This window comes from Cannabis sativa, chromosome 4 (assembly GCF_029168945.1).
Source record: "Cannabis sativa cultivar Pink pepper isolate KNU-18-1 chromosome 4, ASM2916894v1, whole genome shotgun sequence".
Classification (NCBI taxonomy): domain Eukaryota; kingdom Viridiplantae; phylum Streptophyta; class Magnoliopsida; order Rosales; family Cannabaceae; genus Cannabis; species Cannabis sativa.
The window spans coordinates 37,344,971-37,364,619 of NC_083604.1; the positions used below are offsets into that span (position 1 = coordinate 37,344,971).

At 37.1% G+C, this 19,649-nt stretch overlaps 1 protein-coding gene across 10 annotated transcripts; it reads left to right on the plus strand.

Annotated features, from left to right (window-relative positions):
• Positions 1–10,435, plus strand: LOC115712908 (paired amphipathic helix protein Sin3-like 4). Of its 10 annotated transcripts, none has more exons than XM_061113837.1 (24): positions 3–463; positions 726–803; positions 1,317–1,472; positions 1,596–1,782; positions 2,065–2,163; positions 2,251–2,418; positions 2,533–2,872; positions 2,962–3,098; positions 3,202–3,277; positions 3,356–3,385; positions 3,627–3,916; positions 4,007–4,161; positions 5,853–5,980; positions 6,080–6,334; positions 6,461–7,153; positions 7,275–7,345; positions 7,695–8,327; positions 8,431–8,531; positions 8,613–8,751; positions 8,844–8,996; positions 9,160–9,323; positions 9,412–9,523; positions 9,626–9,808; positions 10,049–10,435. In XM_061113837.1, the coding sequence occupies exons 2-23, from the start codon at positions 730–732 to the stop codon at positions 9,776–9,778; spliced, it is 4,314 nt and encodes a 1,437-aa protein (XP_060969820.1). In that variant the 5' UTR covers positions 3–463; positions 726–729; the 3' UTR covers positions 9,779–9,808; positions 10,049–10,435. The 10 variants fall into 10 exon arrangements, with proteins under 10 accessions (XP_030497188.2, XP_060969820.1, XP_060969822.1 ...); XM_030641326.2 differs by having other exon boundaries at positions 4–502; positions 655–803; XM_030641323.2 differs by having other exon boundaries at positions 5–502; positions 655–803; positions 10,109–10,435.
• The last annotated feature ends 9,214 nt before the right edge of the window (positions 10,436–19,649 follow it).

Consider the following 19,649-nt stretch of genomic DNA (forward strand, 5'->3'; position numbering starts at 1 on the left):
ATTACTGTCTGGACACCCCTATTTTCTCCGTCTCCAGTTTCAACTTTATAATATACATTATTATTTATATTTATTTATATATCACAATCTTAACTCGCTTACCCTCATTTTCACCTTCTGTTGTGTCCTCTAACTTTCTGTTTGATTTCCGAGAAAAAGAGAAAATAAGAAGAAGAAGAAGAAAAAGAAGAAGAAGAAGAGAATAAGAATAAGTTGAAGAAAGAAGAACAAAATTTAGATTTTGTAATTTTCCTTTTTTAATTATCGCATTCCCTCCATGGGAGATTGTTGAGGAAGAATCGCATAATCATCATATTCGAGCTTTGTATATTTTGTGTGCTGAACAAGACTTGGTGGCTAATATTGGAAGACTCAACGATCTCGCTCTCTAAATTTTGGTTTCTGTTTCGTTTGGCGTATTTTCTCTGCAACTTTTCTTAGCGGTGCTTTGGCTTCAAGAAATGTAATTTGCTGTTTTTGTTTGTGGTGATCTGTTTGAGAGGTGTGGATTAGAATTCTTCGCTTGTTTGTGTAATTTAGTTTTTTTTTTTTATTATTATTGTAATATATATTTTTTTTTCTTCAAATTTCTTGTTTGGCTTAGATCTGCTTTGTGGTTTTTGCTTTGGTTTTAATGAAGTAGATGATTTGTAGGCTTTTTTTTGGCTTTGAATCGGAATTCGAAGCATGGTTTTTCACTGAAGAGATAGAAAATTTTGTTTTAGAGAGATGAAGAGGTCCAGAGACGACGTTTACATGGGCTCTCAACTCAAACGGCCTATGGTCTCTTCTCGTGGTGAACCGTAAGTTCAATCTCCTCTAACTCTTTGTTCCACTATTTTTTTTTTCTGGCTATCTACTATTCTTAGTTTTTCTGCTTGGTACCATAATTTATTTTTTCCGATGATGAAATTGAGTTTATTGTTATAAAAGTTCTTTGAGTTCGAGGTCATTGATTTTATTTTTTGAACTAAAATTTTCCATTTAATAAATCTTAAATTTATTTTATTTTAAGAAAAATTACCGAGTAGTTTGACCTGGTTAGAAAAGATCGGAATTTTTGATGTCGGGAAACGCTCCGACTGTAATTCCGTCTGGATTTTTCGTAATTATTCCGTGCTCGGATTAGAAAACGAATTAGAGCTTTGTTATTGACTTATCTGTTATGGGTAGTTGATATTATGTTGCAGTTAACGTGAAAGTTGTAATCTTTGGTTTTTCCTGATATACTCTATGATTAGTGGAATCCTGCTACTAGTTAATCAATCAATTGTTTAACATTTTTATCATTTATTTTATTTTTGGGAAAAATGAAGCTCGGGGCAACCCCAGATGATAGGAGGAGGTGGCGCCCAGAAACTTACAACAAATGACGCACTAGCATATCTCAAGGCCGTGAAGGACATATTTCAGGACAAAAGGGATAAGTATGAAGACTTTCTTGAAGTGATGAAGGATTTTAAGGCTCAAAGGTTTGATCATCAGGCCATTAAATTTGCGTCATTTTTCTATTAATATTCTCAAATGGTGGTCTTTGCAGTCCTTTTATTTTTAAACTTCTTGTTGATTAAAATCTTTGACGACATTGGTTGTAGAATTGACACTGCGGGTGTGATAGAGAGGGTCAAGGATTTATTCAAAGGACATCGAGACCTGATTTTGGGTTTCAATACCTTCTTGCCAAAAGGATATGAGATTACCCTACCACTTGAGGATGACCAGCCTCTGCAAAAGAAGCCTGTTGAATTTGAAGAAGCTATCAACTTTGTGAACAAGATTAAGGTGGATCTATCTCTTGTTAAATGATTTGTTTTAAGATTATTTATCATTTAGTATTATTATTAGAGACTATTATGGTCTCATTGATTAAAGAGGGGAGCTCAAATGGTCAGGTTTGCTCCCACAAGGTCTGAGGTTTGAGTCCCTCTTGGGTACCTACATAGCAATTGCTATAGTTTCTTAATCCCCAAATGCTAATCCCAAAATATTGTTGGGTTCGGCTGGCATCCTAGTTTCAAAAAGAAAAAACTTTATTGTCTAATCCAATAAATTTCCTCCCTGCAGACTCGGTTTCAAGGCGATGATCATGTTTATAAATCATTTTTAGACATTTTGAACATGTACAGAAAGGAAAACAAGTCTATTACAGAAGTCTACGAAGAGGTGTGTTTAACACTCCTTTGGTCTGGTGCGTGGAGTTATGATGGTCTGTAAATGTATTTCATGATTGTAATGTCTTAATTTTTTCAGGTTGCAACATTGTTTCAAGAGCACCCAGACCTGCTTGTGGAGTTTACACATTTCCTACCCGACACATCAGGAGCTGCCTCAACTCATTATCCCCTGTCTGTTAGGACCTCTCTGCTTCGTGATAGGAGCTCTGCCATGCCCACAATGCGTCAGATACACCTTGATAAGGTTTATATCTGCTCAACTTGCTTATTTTGTTTTTCTTATTTGTTATTATGTTTTTTTTAAAAAAGGGTTTTTTGATCGAGTGTAGTACATTTGGTGTTCTTACAATGTTGACAGAAAGAGAGGACCATGGGAGATCGGGACCTTAGTGTTGACCGTCCTGATCAAGACCATGATAGATCCCTAATGAAAGTAGACAAAGATCAGCGCAGGCGGGGGGAAAAGGAAAAGGAAAGGAGAGAGGATAGAGAAAGAAGAGAGCGTGAAAGGGATGACAGGGATTTTGAGCATGATGGCAATAGGGACTTCAATGTGCAGCGTTATCCTCATAAAAGGAAATCTGGACGTAAGATCGAAGACTCAGCTGCTGAACAAATTCATCAAGGTGGAGATGGTGATGAACATTTTGGATTGCGTCCCATTTCATCTCCTTATGATGATAAAAGTTCTGCAAAAAGTGAGTATACAGTGTTCCATACATTAGAACCTAATTAATTTAAGTTTATAGGTCAGTTCTTTAATTTATTGCATGGTGTGGTGTGGCAGGTATATATGGCCAAGAATTTGCTTTCTGTGAGAAAGTGAAGGAGAAATTACGAAATGCTGATGATTACCAAGAGTTTTTGAAGTGCCTTCATATCTATAGCAAGGAAATTATAACTCGGTCGGAATTGCAATCTTTGGTATGTCATGGAGTAAGCGTGTCTTTTCAGAATTACTTTTTCTCCTTGGATTACAATTTAGTTATTTTTGGGGCAGTAAATATTCTGATTTTTTATTGTCCAGGTGGGTGATCTACTTGGAAAATATCCAGATCTTATGGATGGGTTCAATGAATTTTTGTCACGTTGTGAGAAGAATGGTAATTGTCTAATCTCAAATTTTATGTGAACTGGATACTGTATGTGGAACTTGTATCTAATTGAGTCCTGTGCTGCAGATGGGTTCCTTGCTGGTGTCATGAGTAAAAGTACGTAAAGTGATTTGTTCCCTTTCCATCTAATGCAAGATGTTTTCTTAGTTTATTTTAAAAGTTCTTGTGATAGGAGATGAAGAACTTTCTCTTTCTGTCTCCTAATATATATATATATATATATATATTATATATATATTACAAGATCCTGAAATCATATTTAGAATATTTTTAAGTGTGATTATATGAAATTTGTTTATGGTTTTATGAATTTTTCTTTACTATGAATTCATTACAGAATCCTTGTGGAATGAAGGACATTTACCCAAATCGGTGAAGTTAGAGGAAAAGGATAGAGATCGAGAGCGTGATAAAGATGATGGCATAAAAGATCGAGAACGTGAAAGCCGGGAAAGCAGAGAAAGGGAAAGGAGTGATAAGGGTTCATCCTATGCAAATAAAGATGTTGGAAGCCAGAAGATGTCTTTGTTCTCCAGCAAGGATAAGTATATTGGGAAACCTATTAATGAACTTGACCTTTCTAACTGCGAGCGTTGCACCCCCAGCTATCGTCTTCTGCCAAAAAATGTAAGCTGTACATTTCTGATGATGTATTCATTTCTTTGTTTAAGCATTCATTACGGATGTTTTATTTTATACCTATTTTGTTGTATGCAGTATCCGATACCTTCTGTTAGCCAAAGGTCAGAGCTGGGTGCTGAAGTATTAAATGACCATTGGGTTTCAGTCACTTCAGGAAGTGAGGATTACTCTTTTAAGCACATGCGCAAAAACCAATATGAAGAAAGTTTATTTCGATGTGAAGATGACAGGTATTGAAGCAAATATGACTTTAATTGTTGTGATTCATCTTTTTTTTTGGGGCTTTTATTACTGTTTTGATTGTATGCCTGCCTTTTGTGTTTGGATGCTTGTCTGTGTGTGCTACAATCCCACTGAAGAAATTTAGGTCCTGTTTGGTAACACTTTTGTTTTTTAATTTTTTAATCACAAAATGAAAGTAAAATTTTTGTTTTTGAAAAACAAAAATGCGTTCTGTAACCACTTTTGTTTTTCAATTTTAAAATCAGAAAATAAAAGTGTGTTCAGTAAAGTTCATTTTCATTTTTTTATTTTATTTAAGTCGGGTCTAGGTCCGGGGTCGGATTTGGGTTTGGGTCAGAGGCCGGGTTCAACGCTAGGGATGGGGGATGGGGGGAATTTGGGTCCTGGTCGGAGTCCAAAATATTGATTAAGAAAAAAACATTGTTTAAAAAAATATTGAAAATGATTTTTTTTTTTGTTTTTAAAATTTTGATTCTCAATTAAAAAATTGAAAAGTGAAAACAGTTTTATAGAATATGTTTTTGAAAAATATTTTCACTTTTTCAATTTTAAAAACAGAACTGATTAAAAAAGTGTTACCAAACGCCACCTTAACAAATTTTGTTAGTGTTTCATTTTTTGTATTTTCAAAACACTGGCTGGGGATCAATTGTCAAAATCTGTGTTTTTGGAATTCTGTTTGTGTGAAGTTGTGAAAAATAAAATGGTTAGTGAAGGAATGTCAAGGGTGAATTGGGACATCTGAGTGTGAATTAGTCCTATGAGTGGGTTGAGACGGCTACCGTCTTTTGTGTTGGATTAAGATTTTTGAAACATGACCCAAATGGATAATTTATTCGGCTTATTTGTTTTAAAGTTTCTGCTTTAACTATACTATTATCTTATATATAATTTTTCCTTTACAATAAAATATTGTGTAGTACTGTTTGAACACATTGTCCTTGAGAAGGTAAAGGTGTCGTCCACTTCAAAAATTGATCCCAATAGGCTTCTGGTAATAATATACGAAATGTCAAGCAGCTATAATTCATAACAACATATCATAAGAGCAGAGTGATTTCCTCTGAGCAACATTGTGTATGCATGATAGCTTTCTATTACTTTGCAGAGACAACAAGAGTGTGAAAATAAATAAAAGAGATTTTATATCCCAAGGGGTGGTCTAGTGGTGAGGAGTGTTGGAAAGTGCTGGTTGGCATTTGTTCCAAGGTTCAAATCCACACAGACAAAAACCTTGGGGCTACTGTGAGGTTTCTGGTCGAGAACTGCCAGGGCCAATTTGTTTAGGAAATAATATAAGAGATTTTATTACATCTTACAGCATCTCTTTAAGTCACCTTTCACATATTAGTCACTCATGGCTCGACAGGGAACCATAATCTGTAATATACTAAACTAATATTTAGGTTATTGAACCATCACGACAATTATCTCTACCCAACTTGTTTGCTTCACAATCGCAGTCTAACATTGTGCTGTTTTCACTTTTGTGGTCTAAGGTCAGTTCAGACCTCGACTTTTCATTCAAACAAACAATCATGTATATTTTAAAGGGGCTGGAGCTGGGCCGAATTAAAAAAAAAATCAACCAATCGGCCTTAAGATTCTATTTTCTTTACAAGCACCTTGTTTATTTCTTTCGACGCTGTTGTTTATGTTTTTCTATCATTGTATTCAGGTTTGAACTGGACATGTTGCTAGAGTCTGTGAATGTAACAACCAAGCGTGTGGTAGAACTCTTAGAAAAGATTAATAACAATACAGTAAAGACAGATAGTCCAATCCGTATTGAAGATCACTTCACAGGTAAATTTTTAGTCTTCTGGATGTCATGTATTTCTGTTATGTAAGGTCGTTTATTTGAGGTTTTTTTTCTAATGGTATTCTTCCATTGTCTTACTATAGCTCTCAATATGAGATGCATTGAACGGTTGTATGGTGACCATGGGCTTGATGTTGTTGATGTGGTGAGGAAGAACACTTCTCATGCATTGCCTATTATATTAAATCGGTTGAAGCAAAAACAAGAAGAGTGGGCAAAATGTCGGTCTGATTACAATAAAGTTTGGGCTGATATATACGCAAAGAACTATCACAAGTCACTTGATCATCGTAGCTTTTATTTCAAGCAGCAGGACACGAAGAGCTTGAGTACAAAAGGTACTATACAACTTTATATCCCAAATTTTTAATTTACTTATCATTTATGACCATAAACTTTTTGTCCATTTAACTTTCACTAGACATACATATAGCTTATTATCCATATTCCCCCTTTCCCCCCAGCCTTACTGGCAGAGATAAAAGAAATCAGTGAGAAGAAGCGGAAGGAAGATGATGTTCTTCTTGCTATAGCTGCTGGAAATAGACGGCCTATAATTCCAAACTTGGAATTTGAGTATCCTGATCCTGAGATTCATGAAGATTTGTATCAGCTCATCAAATATTCATGTGGGGAAGTTTGCACAACAGAACAGTTGGATAAAGTAATGAAAATCTGGACAACCTTCCTGGAACCCATGCTTGGTGTTCCTTCTCGACCTCAGGGTGCAGAGGACACAGAAGATGTTGTCAAAACAAAAACTCATGTTAAAAGTTCTGCTGGAAGTTTAGGAGAGAGTGATGGCAGTCCTGGTGGTGTTGTTACTGCTACTACTGTCAATTCCAAACAGTTAAATCATGGTAGAAATGGAGATGAAAATATTCCACCTGAACAGTCAAGTTCTTCTCGGACATGGCATGCTAATGGAGAAAGTGGCAATAAGGAAGATAATTCTGTTGATGTGGATCATGCTCGAAAGGATGGTATGTGCAATAACCCTGCACATAGTAAAGTGCAGAGCAATGCATCTACAGCTGATGAAGCATTTGGAGTCACCAAGCAAGACCTTCCCAGTGAACAAATAGTTAATTCAAATGCATTGCATGCCATTGGTGTAGAGCAAAGTAATGGAAGAACCAACTTAGAAGACACTACAGGTTTTCAGAAGCTTTCAGCCCTTGAAACTTGTCTTTCTAGTACTTAAACTTAACAAAATTCTTGCAATTCCTGCGATATTCCTTTGTTAATGCAATGTAATGTTTTTTTCCCCAATGCAAGGTCCTGGTGTTACTCCCTCCAGACCCAGTAATGGTGCCAGTGTTGGTGGTCTTGAGTTGCTTTCATCAGAGGTAAGCTTTGGATATAATTCTTTTAATATGTCACCAACAGTGATGATGCTGTATGAAAATTTTGTGAGTTCTTGCTAGTTTTTAGTTAATTTAAATACTAATGGAAGGTTGTGGTTTGGAGCAATATGGTTATAATTCTTTTTAATATGTCAACAACAGTGATTATGTTGAGTTGTGTGAAATTGATTTGAGTTGCAAGTTTTTAGTTAATTGCATACTAATGGAAGGTTGGAGTTTGGAGCGTGTCTAGCCAGATTTATGGAATAACTATTATCACAGATATTATTACACGCACACACATATGTTGCTTATGTGCTGAAGAATTTGCTAAACCATATTGACACATCAGGCCGGTGATTCGACTAGACCTGTTATTTTACATTCAAATGGGGATCTGACAGAAGGCACCAGGAATAATAGGTATCAAGAAGAATCTGTTGGGCATTTTAAGATTGAAAGAGAAGAAGGTGAATTATCTCCTAATGGGGATTTTGAGGAGGATAATTTTGCGAATTATGGGGAAGCTGGTTTGGAAGCTCTGCGTAAGGCAAAGGATGGTGCTGCTAGCAGGCAATACCAAACTGGACATGGAGTAGAAGAATTGTGTTGTGGAGAGGCAGGAGGAGAAAATGATGCTGATGATGAAGGTGAGGAAAGTGCTCAGAGGTCATCAGAGGATAGTGAAAATGCTTCAGAGAATGGCGATGTTTCTGTAAGTGAGTCGGGTGATGGTGAAGAATGTTCTCGTGAAGAGCACGGGGAAGAACATGATACTAAGGCTGAGAGTGAAGGTGAGGCTGAAGGAATGGCAGATGCCCATGATGTTGATGGAGATGGAACGTCATTACCTTTTTCAGAACGTTTTCTACTGACTGTGAAGCCTCTAGCAAAGCATGTTCCTCCATCTTTGCATGATAAAGAGAAGGATTCTCGTGTTTTTTATGGAAATGACTCTTTTTATGTGCTTTTCAGACTTCACCAGGTATAAAGTCATGTTCTCTTTAAATATATGAACACCTCTATAATTAACATCTTTTTGTAATGCAAAAGAAAACCTTATATTATCCTTTGTATCTAATTGGCAGACATTATATGAGAGAATACAGTCCGCAAAAATTAATTCATCTTCTGGTGAAAGGAAATGGAGGGCTTCAAGTGATACCAGCTCTACTGATCTTTATGCTAGGTCAGCACGGTTTTCATTTTCTTTCCATCAGCCTTAGCTCATTCACTGTATTTATTTGAAGCATTGTATTTTATGGCATAGATTCATGAATGCTCTTTACAATCTGCTTGATGGTTCTTCGGACAACACAAAATTTGAGGATGATTGTCGAGCTATAATTGGAACACAGTCATATGTTTTATTCACATTAGACAAGCTGATTTACAAACTTGTTAAACAGGTAGCGCAGCTATATTTGTAATGGTTATAATTTCTGTCCATCTCTTGCAACCTTTTGTCATATAGTTTCATCTGCATTTTTTCGTTTTTCAGCTCCAAACAGTTGCAACTGATGAGATGGATAACAAACTTCTCCAACTATATGCTTATGAAAAGTCAAGAAAACCTGGAAGATTTGTAGATATAGTTTATCACGAGAATGCTCGAGTACTTCTTCACGATGAGAACATATATCGCATTGAATGTGTAAGTTATCAGTGATATTTGCTACCTCTTTAATTTATAAACAGTAATAATAATTATATAGCGAGATGAGATTTATATATATGTATGTTTATATGTATATGTATATATTTATGTACAGTAAAAATGTCAACTTCAAAGATTCTTTGTGAATATTATTTTGCAGTTATCCATCCCTACACACTTGTCCATTCAGCTCATGGATTCTGGTCATGATAAGCCAGAAGTGACTGCTGTATCTATGGACCCAAATTTTTCATCTTATTTATACAACGACTTCCTCTCGGTTCTTCCTGATAAAAAGGAGAAATCTGGGATGTTCTTGAAGAGGTTTGTTGACTTATTTCAAAACTTGCAAGAATTTGTTTCTTTGCCAATTTCATTAGCCATTTCTGATAGAGTTTCCTGGTTTTTGCAGGAATAAGCGCAAATATGCCAGTAATGATGATTTTTCTTCTACCTCTCAGGCCATGGAAGGACTTCAAGTAACCAATGGTCTGGAATGCAAGATTGCTTGCATATCTTCAAAGGTAAGCCTTTTCGAAATGTTTTTCTTCTTTTGTACTTGCTGTTTCTCTCTTCCCAGTATTGTTGTTTTTAGTTTTGTGATTTTTTTAACTCTTGTGTATTAGGTTTCCTATGTTCTTGATACAGAAGACTTTTTGTTCCGGACAAAAAGGAGACGGAAAAATTTGCATCAAAATAGTTTGTGCCACAGCCAGGGTAGGTCTTCAAATGGTTCAAGTAGAGCACAACGGTTTCATCGGTTGCTTTCTAGCTCATGACATGCCTTCCCGTGATGTGGAGTAAATACAGTACGTACTAAATTTTTATTATCAATTTTTTTTGTTAGTGAATTGTTGTTCATTTTCATTTTTCTGACTCGTATAATGCATGTTATAAATTAAGTGGGTTAGTGAACTACGGTCGACCAAAACAAATCGTGTTTTGTGTTTTACGTTGTCTATTCCATTTTATTAACTTGTATTCATAACTGCACATTTAGTTTCTTTCTCCATTCTGAATTTGATGCATTGATTTTTTAATTGATGTAGATAGAAAGATAGTAGCCAGCTTCTGACGTTTGGCTTTTCATTTCCATTGTTTGCTATCAGGCAGAGCCATTTTGCACCGCCATTTCTACACACGGCACCACTACTGCAAAATTTAAGAACTGAGGCGCCATGAGCAAATATCTCTTGTGGACTTAACTTTTTTCGCATTATGGTATTTCTGTCTCACCAATCAAATAAGAGGGATGAGAATAGGGAAGAACATTGCTTGAAAAGTTGTAATATACTGAGTTGGTGGCATCTCTAGCCACGATCTTGTAAATAGGTCATTGTGATGTAAACTTGTGATACATGTTCATTCAATTCATCTATATCCCTGTTAAATCATTTCGTTAAGCACAAGTCAAATAACATATTTCTTTTGTTTTATCCCCTTTTTTCATGAAATGAAAATGATGGGAGTCATTGTTTATTTAATTAGCACCATTAGAAATGTTGTTAAGGGAGGCCCATATTAAAAAAATCTTGTAATATCACGTGAAATTTGGACACCAAAGTGTGCTAAATAAAGTTTTATGAGATTTAAATTTCGAGTCTTCAAATGAAGTCTAATCCCATTTTTTTTTTTTAAAAAAATTCTTTTTAAATGTAATGTAACTTCCAAAGATAGGGCAATAAGAAACAAGTTACAATCACAACAACACATTTAGAAAAGAAATAATTACATAAAATACAATTTTTTATAAAATAAATTATATTTTTACGTTTAAAGATATTTTCTTTTACATTTTTACGGTTTTTTTTTTATAGAAACAATATGAAAATAACAAGAAAATTACATAAAAGTAATAGAGAAATATAATTAAAACAACAACAAATTAATTAGAGTACAACATAAACGACTGTATTTTCTGTAAGTAAAATCATAAAAATTATTAATATATTTAAAATTTTGTACGACCGTATTTGTATAATTTTTTTTATTGTTTTTATCTATTCATGAAATAAACACTTTAGAAAAAGACCATTCCAAATGATCTTTTGATCTAAGCCTAATGATTTCCTAGCTAGGTTATGTGTTGAAACATTGTCAATTGTCAGTACTTGAAGTGTGGCTTAAGGAAACACTAAGAAATAAAGATAAAGAGTTTTGTACTGATTGAAGAAGACGCGAAAGGGAAGATATGTCCCTCCATTTATGCTTGATCTTGTTAACTAAAACTTAGCAGTCCGATTTCACTGCTTCTAAAGGGAAGTGCACGACAACACACTAGGAAAGGGCTGCCTGTAAGGCCTTGGCTTTAGCATAAATGGGAATTAAGACTCCTGCAAAATGAGAACACATGCTTGCTACCATGGTCCCATTACGATCAATAACAATGGCACCTAACACTTGTTTTCAAAGAATGGATATCAAGGGCATCATCCACTTTCATATTAAACATCTCAACAGAAGGGAGTCTAGCCATGTCCATCTCTTGTTGGTGCGCAACACGGTCAAAGGGAGATGGATTCACTGAATTCTGATGAAAGTGTTGGTTTTGGACATCCCTATAGTACTGCAAAAGATTAGTTACAAAAAGTTCCACATCCATAATCATCCAGCAAATATCAAAAAGAAAGGGAAGTTGATCATTATTTAGATTGTCAAAAGCTCTTAGTAGAAAGCTCTTATTGTCATAGTGTCTATTGAGTAGATAGAAGGAATGGAGATTGGTTTGTCTCCATATGGTTTTTGCTCTGGTACACTTTAGGAGGGTATGAGTGACAATTTCCTTCTTGCCATTACAAAGGGAGCAAAAGGGGTGGAAAATAATTATTTTTTTTTTTTTTGGAAAAGGTTAAAAGAACAAGGCAGCACATGGTGGAAGGCTTTCCATATAAAATGTTTGATTTTTTGGAGGATTTTTCATAGACCAGACTACCTTCTACGAGTTTTTAAAAGCATCAAGATTAGATGAGGAGGGATAGGGTGAAGAGGCTAGGGATTTGGCAAGGTGATAGGTTGAGTTTATAGTGAAGTTACTTGAGGAATGACATCCCCAAATGAGGGTGTCTTCCATAGTAGGGCAAATAAGGACCTTGAAGATTTCATCGATAGTTTTCTTAGGGAAGTAGACTTCAAGTCTATCAACATTCTAGCTTCCATTATCCAAAATGAAATGTGAGACCCAATAGTTAGGGGTGGAGATACCCTCGTTAAAATGAAGAGGCCTAGCATTAGGAATCCAAGAAGACCCAATAGTTGGAATTGAATTGCCATTTCTCACTTTCCAAATAAGGCCCTTAAGGAGTGGGTCTCTTCCCCACATGATACTTCTCTTAGTGGTTGAAGAGCAGTGACCGTTGGGGGCATGAAGGAAATCATTGCTTTTGAAGCACCTGGCCTTAAGCAATCTGAACAAGAGGGATGAGGAAATAAGAAAAATCCTCCAGGTCTGCTTAGCTAACATAGCTTGATTATGGTAGACAATGGACCTAAAACCCAAACCCCCAAAAAATTTAGCTATGAGTCTCTCTAAGTGTTTACAGGTTGAAACAGGGAGATGAAAACAAGACATAACATAGGAAGGGATGGCTTGGACCACAACTTTTATCAGGGTTTCTTTCCCAACCCTAAAAAAAAACTTCCCATTCCAACAATTGATTTTGGTGCTAGCATTCTATAAAAGATAATGAAAGGAAGAACTCTTGAGCCTACAAACACATTGAGGGACTCCTAAGTACTTACTGATGAATTCTTTATTGGATAGTCTTAAACTATTACAAAAGACATTTTTGTCATGGAGGCTGGTATTTTAGGAGAAAAGAATAGAGGATTTGATAAAATTAACAGCCTAGCCAGTTGCCTTATAATAAATGTCAAGGATATTCTTAATGGCTAAATAATTCTCAGGGGTAACAGTGGTGAATAGCAGACTATCATCTACAAAAAGTAGATGGGAGATCACCGTGGCAGCTCTAGAAATGGAGAAACTTTTAAAGAGGTAAGCTTCATACTGGCACAGATGGCAGCATAGAGGCCCTCAGAGACCAACAGAAAGAGATAGGGGGAGAGGGGGTCCCCTTGCATAATACCCTTGGAAGGATGGAAACTTTGAGAATGACAACCATTGCCAGAATATTGAAAAAGACAGTGGAGAGGCCGCTAAGAATTAGGGAAACAAACCTAGCAAAAAAAAAACAAAATGGAGAAGGATGGATTTGACAAAGTTCCACTCAACTCAATCAAAGGCCTTTTCCATGACAAGTTTGAGAGCAACCCAACCCAACTTACCACTTCTCCAGTTATTAATAGCATTAACCACTTCATTAGTGATAAGAATATTGTCAAATATAAGTGTAATATCCCAAAAAAATATAAAGATATTTAATTGAGCATATTTTATTAAAGGCTAATTATAATTTTTGCCCCCTGAACTTTGACATATACCAAGTCATGCCCCCTGTACTTTTAAGTTCGTTAAAAAGGCCCTTGAACTATTGAGATTGTTGGATTTAAGGACTTTTTTCCAATTTTAGTAAAAAAGTCTAACATGAATGAAAGTTCAGAGGCCATAATTGTAGTACATGTCAAAGTTTGAGGGGCATAATTTGGTAGATATCAAAGTATGGGGAGCATGATTTAGTACATAAACAATCACTGAAATAGTAAAATTGAATGAAATTAGACAAAAGTCCTTAAATCCAACAATCTCAATAGTTCAGGGGGCATTTTTAACGACTTTAAAAGTTCAGGGGGGAAAAATCCTTATTAGCCTTTATTAAATATATGATTAAGTGGGCATTAGAATAGGATTATAATCCTACTTAAGCTAATTACGAGTTAATTAGTGAAATACGATTAAAGGAACAAATAAAGTGTAATATATTAATTACAGAGATTTTATTGGATTAACTGGATATAGTAGATACTATTTTTGAAATAAAATGTTTTTGGGCCCGACGACCGTGGATTTTCGACAGAGTGGTCAAAGATGTCATGACAATATAAGATGAATTGAATTAGAATTAGAATTTATTCCAGACTAGTTTAGAATTTTAAGTTGTCGGTTTGGCGAGATTAGTTAGAAAATGACCATAATGTCCTTAAGTTATGTTTTAACTTAGTGTGTGGTGAAGGGGTAGAATAGTCATTTCATAATTTGGGTGATTAGAGCTGAAACTTAGGATTGATATTTATTTATTTTTTTATTTTCTTAGGTTAGTAAATTGTAAGATAAGAAGAAAAACATAAAAATTAGGAAACCTCTCAAGCCTTCTCTCTCGCCTCTTTTCGAGCATAGAAGAACACCAGGAGAAATCAAGTTTTTATCTCAATTAGCTCAGTTCTTGCAAGAAATCTATACTTGTTGCTGTCTAAAATCTTGAGGTAAGTTTTTCTTCAAGTTTTTAGCGAATTCTTCAAGGTTTAGATTGTGTAACACCCTAACTAACATAGGCGTATTACGTGATTTTTAAACATGCTGTGCAGCTCGTTGCTAATCAACGAGGTTTATGAAAAACGTGATTAATTAAAATTTTTGCTTTTTAATTAAACTTATAAAATATTTATACAAAAGACTCGGGATCCCGATTACAAAATCATTTACAAAAGTTTACTGTTCATACAAAATAATTGTCGCCTAGCGACTAGTTACAAAATTAGCCTTGCTGTCCCGATGATCGTACGCTCCAGGCCTAACCGCCCCGACATGTACAATCTTCATAGGCTCGTTCACGGTCCATCAGCTTTAGCCTTGCCTTTACCTACACATAAACGTAGAACTGTGAGTCGACAGACTCAGTAAGAAAAGCATAATAATATTCATACATAAAACCCGGTCATGATCAGACGCCCATACCCCTGATCATAACCCTAACTGCCATGTCCAACACGATACTGAGTCCCCCTAACTGCCGTGTCCAACACGGTACTGAGTTCTGAACGTTCATAGGGACGGTACTATTGACAAGTAACAACCTGATCGGTCGAACCGGTCATACTCCGGCTGCTGGTCATACTCTAGCCTGTACCGACGTGTTACAGTATCCGCCTGATCGGTCGAACCGGTCATACTCCGGCTGCTGGTCATACTCCAGCCTGTACCGACGGGATACGTCAATAGTACGGAACCACCAACCTAAGTGTCGACTGATCGGTCGAGCCGGCCATACTCCGCCGTCGGTCATACTCCGACCTATCTATACCGACGTGACGAGGGTTGGATGGTTCGAAGCCAACAAACATAACTAATGTAATCTAACGTGCTTCCTACATGCACGCTAAACATGTAATCTACATATGCATCTTGTTATACTAATCTTACCCGGATTCCGAATTTAGGTGTCTTAGGTCAACTTTGATTGGAACTTATCTCGCGCGGCGGACATGTGCTCCTAAACCATAAAAATCACAACACTATAAGTGACACGCTAAATCACTTCCCGGGGACTTAAACTAGGAACTAAAAGTTTCCCTATCGATAAAAAGCATGGCAATACCCCCAAAAACATAAAATCGAGGAAATCTAGGGTTCCTGAATTTTCCCCAACCGGTAGACCGGTTACCCAACTGGAATTCTAGTTCTGGGAAATTTCAGAACCCCATCCGGAATTCCGGATGCACAACCGGAATTCTGGTTCCTCGCAGGCAGCAACAATCAAAATTTCATATCTCAATCAAATCAACTCCAATTCACATGAAACCTTCCAGACCTGTTCTATATACCCCCTAGAACATTTCTAAGGCATCAAATCCACCCAGAAAGCACAATAACAAAAATCACCATTAAAGCTCAAGCTTTGAGTTCTAAACTCAAACTTGAGTAAACCTAGCTAACATGCAATCAAACCAGTCCAAATCTACTTAAACATGCTTAGAATAGCCTCTGAAAACAACTATAAACTTCAATAACATCACAGCAACAGATTATAACCAACTCTCTTTGAAAACCATAGTTTTAGCATAGAAAATTCATAACTTTGCTCAACCTAACTATCATGCTTCACAACATCTCAAATTAACTCAAATAAACAAACTTTAAACCTCAGAAATCAACAACAAAAAACACAGCAGCAACAACCTCAAAAATCATGCATGCATTACACTAAATTCATCAAAATTCAACAATTTTTAAAGAAGAAAGGAAGAGGAGCTAACCTAGCTTGAATTGAACCTTAAAGGGAGATGAAATCACAAGAAAAACTTCCTTGCTGCTCAAGGAGGGCCGAAAAGAGAGAGAGCTTGAGAGAAAAAAATTTGCTTTTCTTTCTAATTTTGCTAACTTTGAAATTTTTGTAAAATGAAATAACAAACCACTTAACATATATCAACCTCATTTCAGCCAAATAATAAACATTTAACATATATTTTTCAATTAATAAAATCACTAGAAGACAAAATAATAATGGGGCAAAAAGACCATTTTGCCCCTCCACACTAAAATCACATAAATAACACTAAAGGGGGTATTTTTGGGAAATTCTAAATTCCCGGCCATTCCTGACATTCCCAATGTCTAATAAACCGTCCCAAACTACTAACATACTAAGTTGTGATTTCTACTGAGCCAAACACCGAGTTCCAAAATATCGGGCACCGGAAATGCAAAAATATGAAAACTACTGAATGACATAGAAATGCATCTCTGAATTCAATAATAACAGTATAATAAATTATTTAAATAGCTATAAATAATTTCATAATTACACGTGATTAACTGCTAATTTCCAAATTAAACTAAGCGGTCTTTACAACTATTCCCCCCTTAAAAGGATTTCGTCCCCGAAATCTAACCTGAATAACTCTGGATATTGAGCTCTCATATCTAACTCTAGCTCCCAGGTGGCTTACTCCACCTTACTGTTTCTCCAGAGAACTTTGACCAATGCTATGGTCTTATTCCGAAGGACTTTATCCTTTCTATCCAGGATCTGCACTGGCTGTTCTTCGTAAGACATGTCTGGCTGCAATTCTAGGCTCTCATAAATGAGTATATGAGAGGGATCTGAAACGTATTTTCTCAACATCGAGACATGGAATACGTTGTGAACTGCTGATAAAGCTGGAGGCAATGCTAACCGGTATGCCACTTGACCTATCTTCTCGAGAATCTCGAAAGGTCCTGTAAATCTAGGGCATAACTTGCCTCTTTTCCCGAAACGTTTGATCCCCTTCATCGGAGATACCCGTAAAAACACATGATCCCCTACTTGGAATTCAACATCTCTGCGTTTCGGATCTGCGTAACTCTTCTGTCTACTCTGTGAGGCAAGCATTCTAGCTTTTATCTTCTCTACTGCTTCATTGGTCTGCTGCGCTGACTCTGGACCTAAGTATTTCCTCTCCCCTGTCTCATCCCAGTGGATGAGAGATCTACACTTTCTACCGTATAACAGTTCATAGGGAGCCATCCCTATCGTACTCTGATAACTGTTGTTGTAAGAAAATTCTATCAACGCTAGATACTTATTCCATGAGCCTTCAAAATACATAACACAGGCTCGCAACATGTCCTCCAATATCTGAATTGTCCTTTCGGACTGACCATCTGTCTGAGGATGGAATGCTGTACTGAATTTCAACTTTGTACCCATTGCTCGCTGCAAACTCTGCCAAAATTTGGAGGTGAACTTCGGATCCCTGTCCGAAACTATAGACTTTGGTACCCCGTGAAGTCTTACGATCTCTCTGACATATAACTCTGCCAACTGATCCACTGTAAATGTTGTTCTAACCGGCAGAAAATGGGCAGATTTCGTAAATCGATCCACCACTACCCAGATGGAATCAAACAAACCCGTGGTCGTAGGTAACCCGACCACAAAATCCATCGTGATATCCTCCCACTTCCATTCTGGTAGGGTTAGAGGCTGCAACAACCCTGCTGGTCTCTGATGTTCAGCCTTAATCTGCTGACAGGTGAGGCATCTCGATACGAATTCTACCAAATTCTTCTTCATACCGCTCCACCAGAAGTACGGTTTAAGATCTTGGTACATCTTAGTGGTGACGGGATGCAGAGAATACGGGGTAGAATGAGCCTCCTCAAAGATCTCATTCCTGAGTTCCACACTATTCGGAACACAAACCCTAGCTTTATACAAAAGCATCCCGCTGTCTGATACTGAAAAGTCCCTGGCTTGACCAGCCAAAACCTCATCTCTGATCTTCACTAACTCTGGATCCGTCATCTGAGCGACTTTTATTCTTTCCAACAGATCAGATTGCAGCGTTAAGTTGTGAAGCTGACCTACCACAAACTCAATGCTGGATCTAACCATATCCTCTGCTAGCTGAGGTGAGATCTGAACCATACTAGCTACTTGCCCGAGACCCTTCCTGCTCAGGGCATCGACCACTACATTGGCCTTCCCAGGATGATAGAGGATCTCACAGTCGTAATCTTTCACTAATTCCAACCAACGCCTTTGTCTCATATTCAAATTTTTTTGAGTAAAGAAATACTTGAGACTTTTATGGTCTGTATAGATTTCACACCTTTCTCCGTAAAGGTAGTGCCGCCAAATCTTCAATGCAAAAACCACCGCGGCCAACTCTAGATCATGGGTCGAGTATCGCTGTTCATAATCCTTTAACTGTCTGGAAGCATAAGCGATGACCCGATCGGCTTGCATCAACACACACCCCAGACCCTGTCTGGATGCATCACAATAAACTACAAACTTCTCGTTGTCTGAAGGCAAAGCTAGCACTGGAGCGGTAATCAACCTCTGCTTCAGCTCCTGAAAACTAGCTTCGCACTTGTCTGACCAAATAAATCGCTGATTCTTCTTTGTAAGTTCGGTTAGGGGCATTGAAATTTTAGAGAACCCTTCCACGAACCTACGGTAGTACCCAGCTAAACCTAAGAAGCTTCTGATCTCTGTCACTGTCTTCGGACTCGGCCAATCCCTAACGGATTCGATCTTCCCGGGATCCACCTTGATCCCATCTTCGCTCACAATGTGCCCTAGGAAGGACACCTGAGATAGCCAAAACTCACATTTCTTGAACTTGGCATAAAGTTTGTGTTCCCGAAGTCGTTGCAGTACCATCTGAAGATGTAAGTCATGCTCCTCTTCTGATTGAGAGTACACTAGGATGTCGTCGATAAACATAATCACACAGATATCGAGGAAATCCTTGAATACTCTATTCATCAAGTCCATAAATGCTGCAGGAGCATTGGTTAGTCCGAACGACATAACCAGGAATTCGTAATGTCCATACCTGGTGCGGAAAGCCGTCTTTGAAATGTCCTCCTCTCGGATTCTTAACTGATGATAACCCGAACGGAGATCAATCTTAGAAAAGACTGTCTTTCCTTGAAGCTGATCGAACAAATCATCGATCCTAGGTAATGGATATTTATTCTTCACCGTCAGCTTGTTCAATTCCCTGTAGTCGATGCACATCCTCATAGATCCATCCTTCTTCTTAACGAATAAAACCGGGGCTCCCCAGGGTGACACACTGGGCCGAATAAACCCTATGTCAAGCAACCCTTGGAGCTGAATCTTTAACTCCTTAAGTTCAGCTGGAGCCATTCTATATGGGGCTTTGGAAACCGGTTCTACCCCTGGTGCCAAATCTATCACGAAGTCAATCTCCCGCTGAGGTGGTAACCCTGGAAGTTCTTCGGGAAAAACATCCAAAAAT

Bases quoted from the DNA above. Each gene is read 5' to 3' on its own strand.
- LOC115712908 (XM_061113837.1), top strand. From the start codon at position 730: ATGAAGAGGTCCAGAGACGACGTTTACATGGGCTCTCAACTCAAACGG. The intron at 1,473-1,595 runs GTTTGATCATCA...CATTGGTTGTAG, and splicing joins AAGGATTTTAAGGCTCAAAG to AATTGACACTGCGGGTGTGA. The intron at 8,997-9,159 runs GTAAGTTATCAG...ATTATTTTGCAG, and splicing joins ACATATATCGCATTGAATGT to TTATCCATCCCTACACACTT.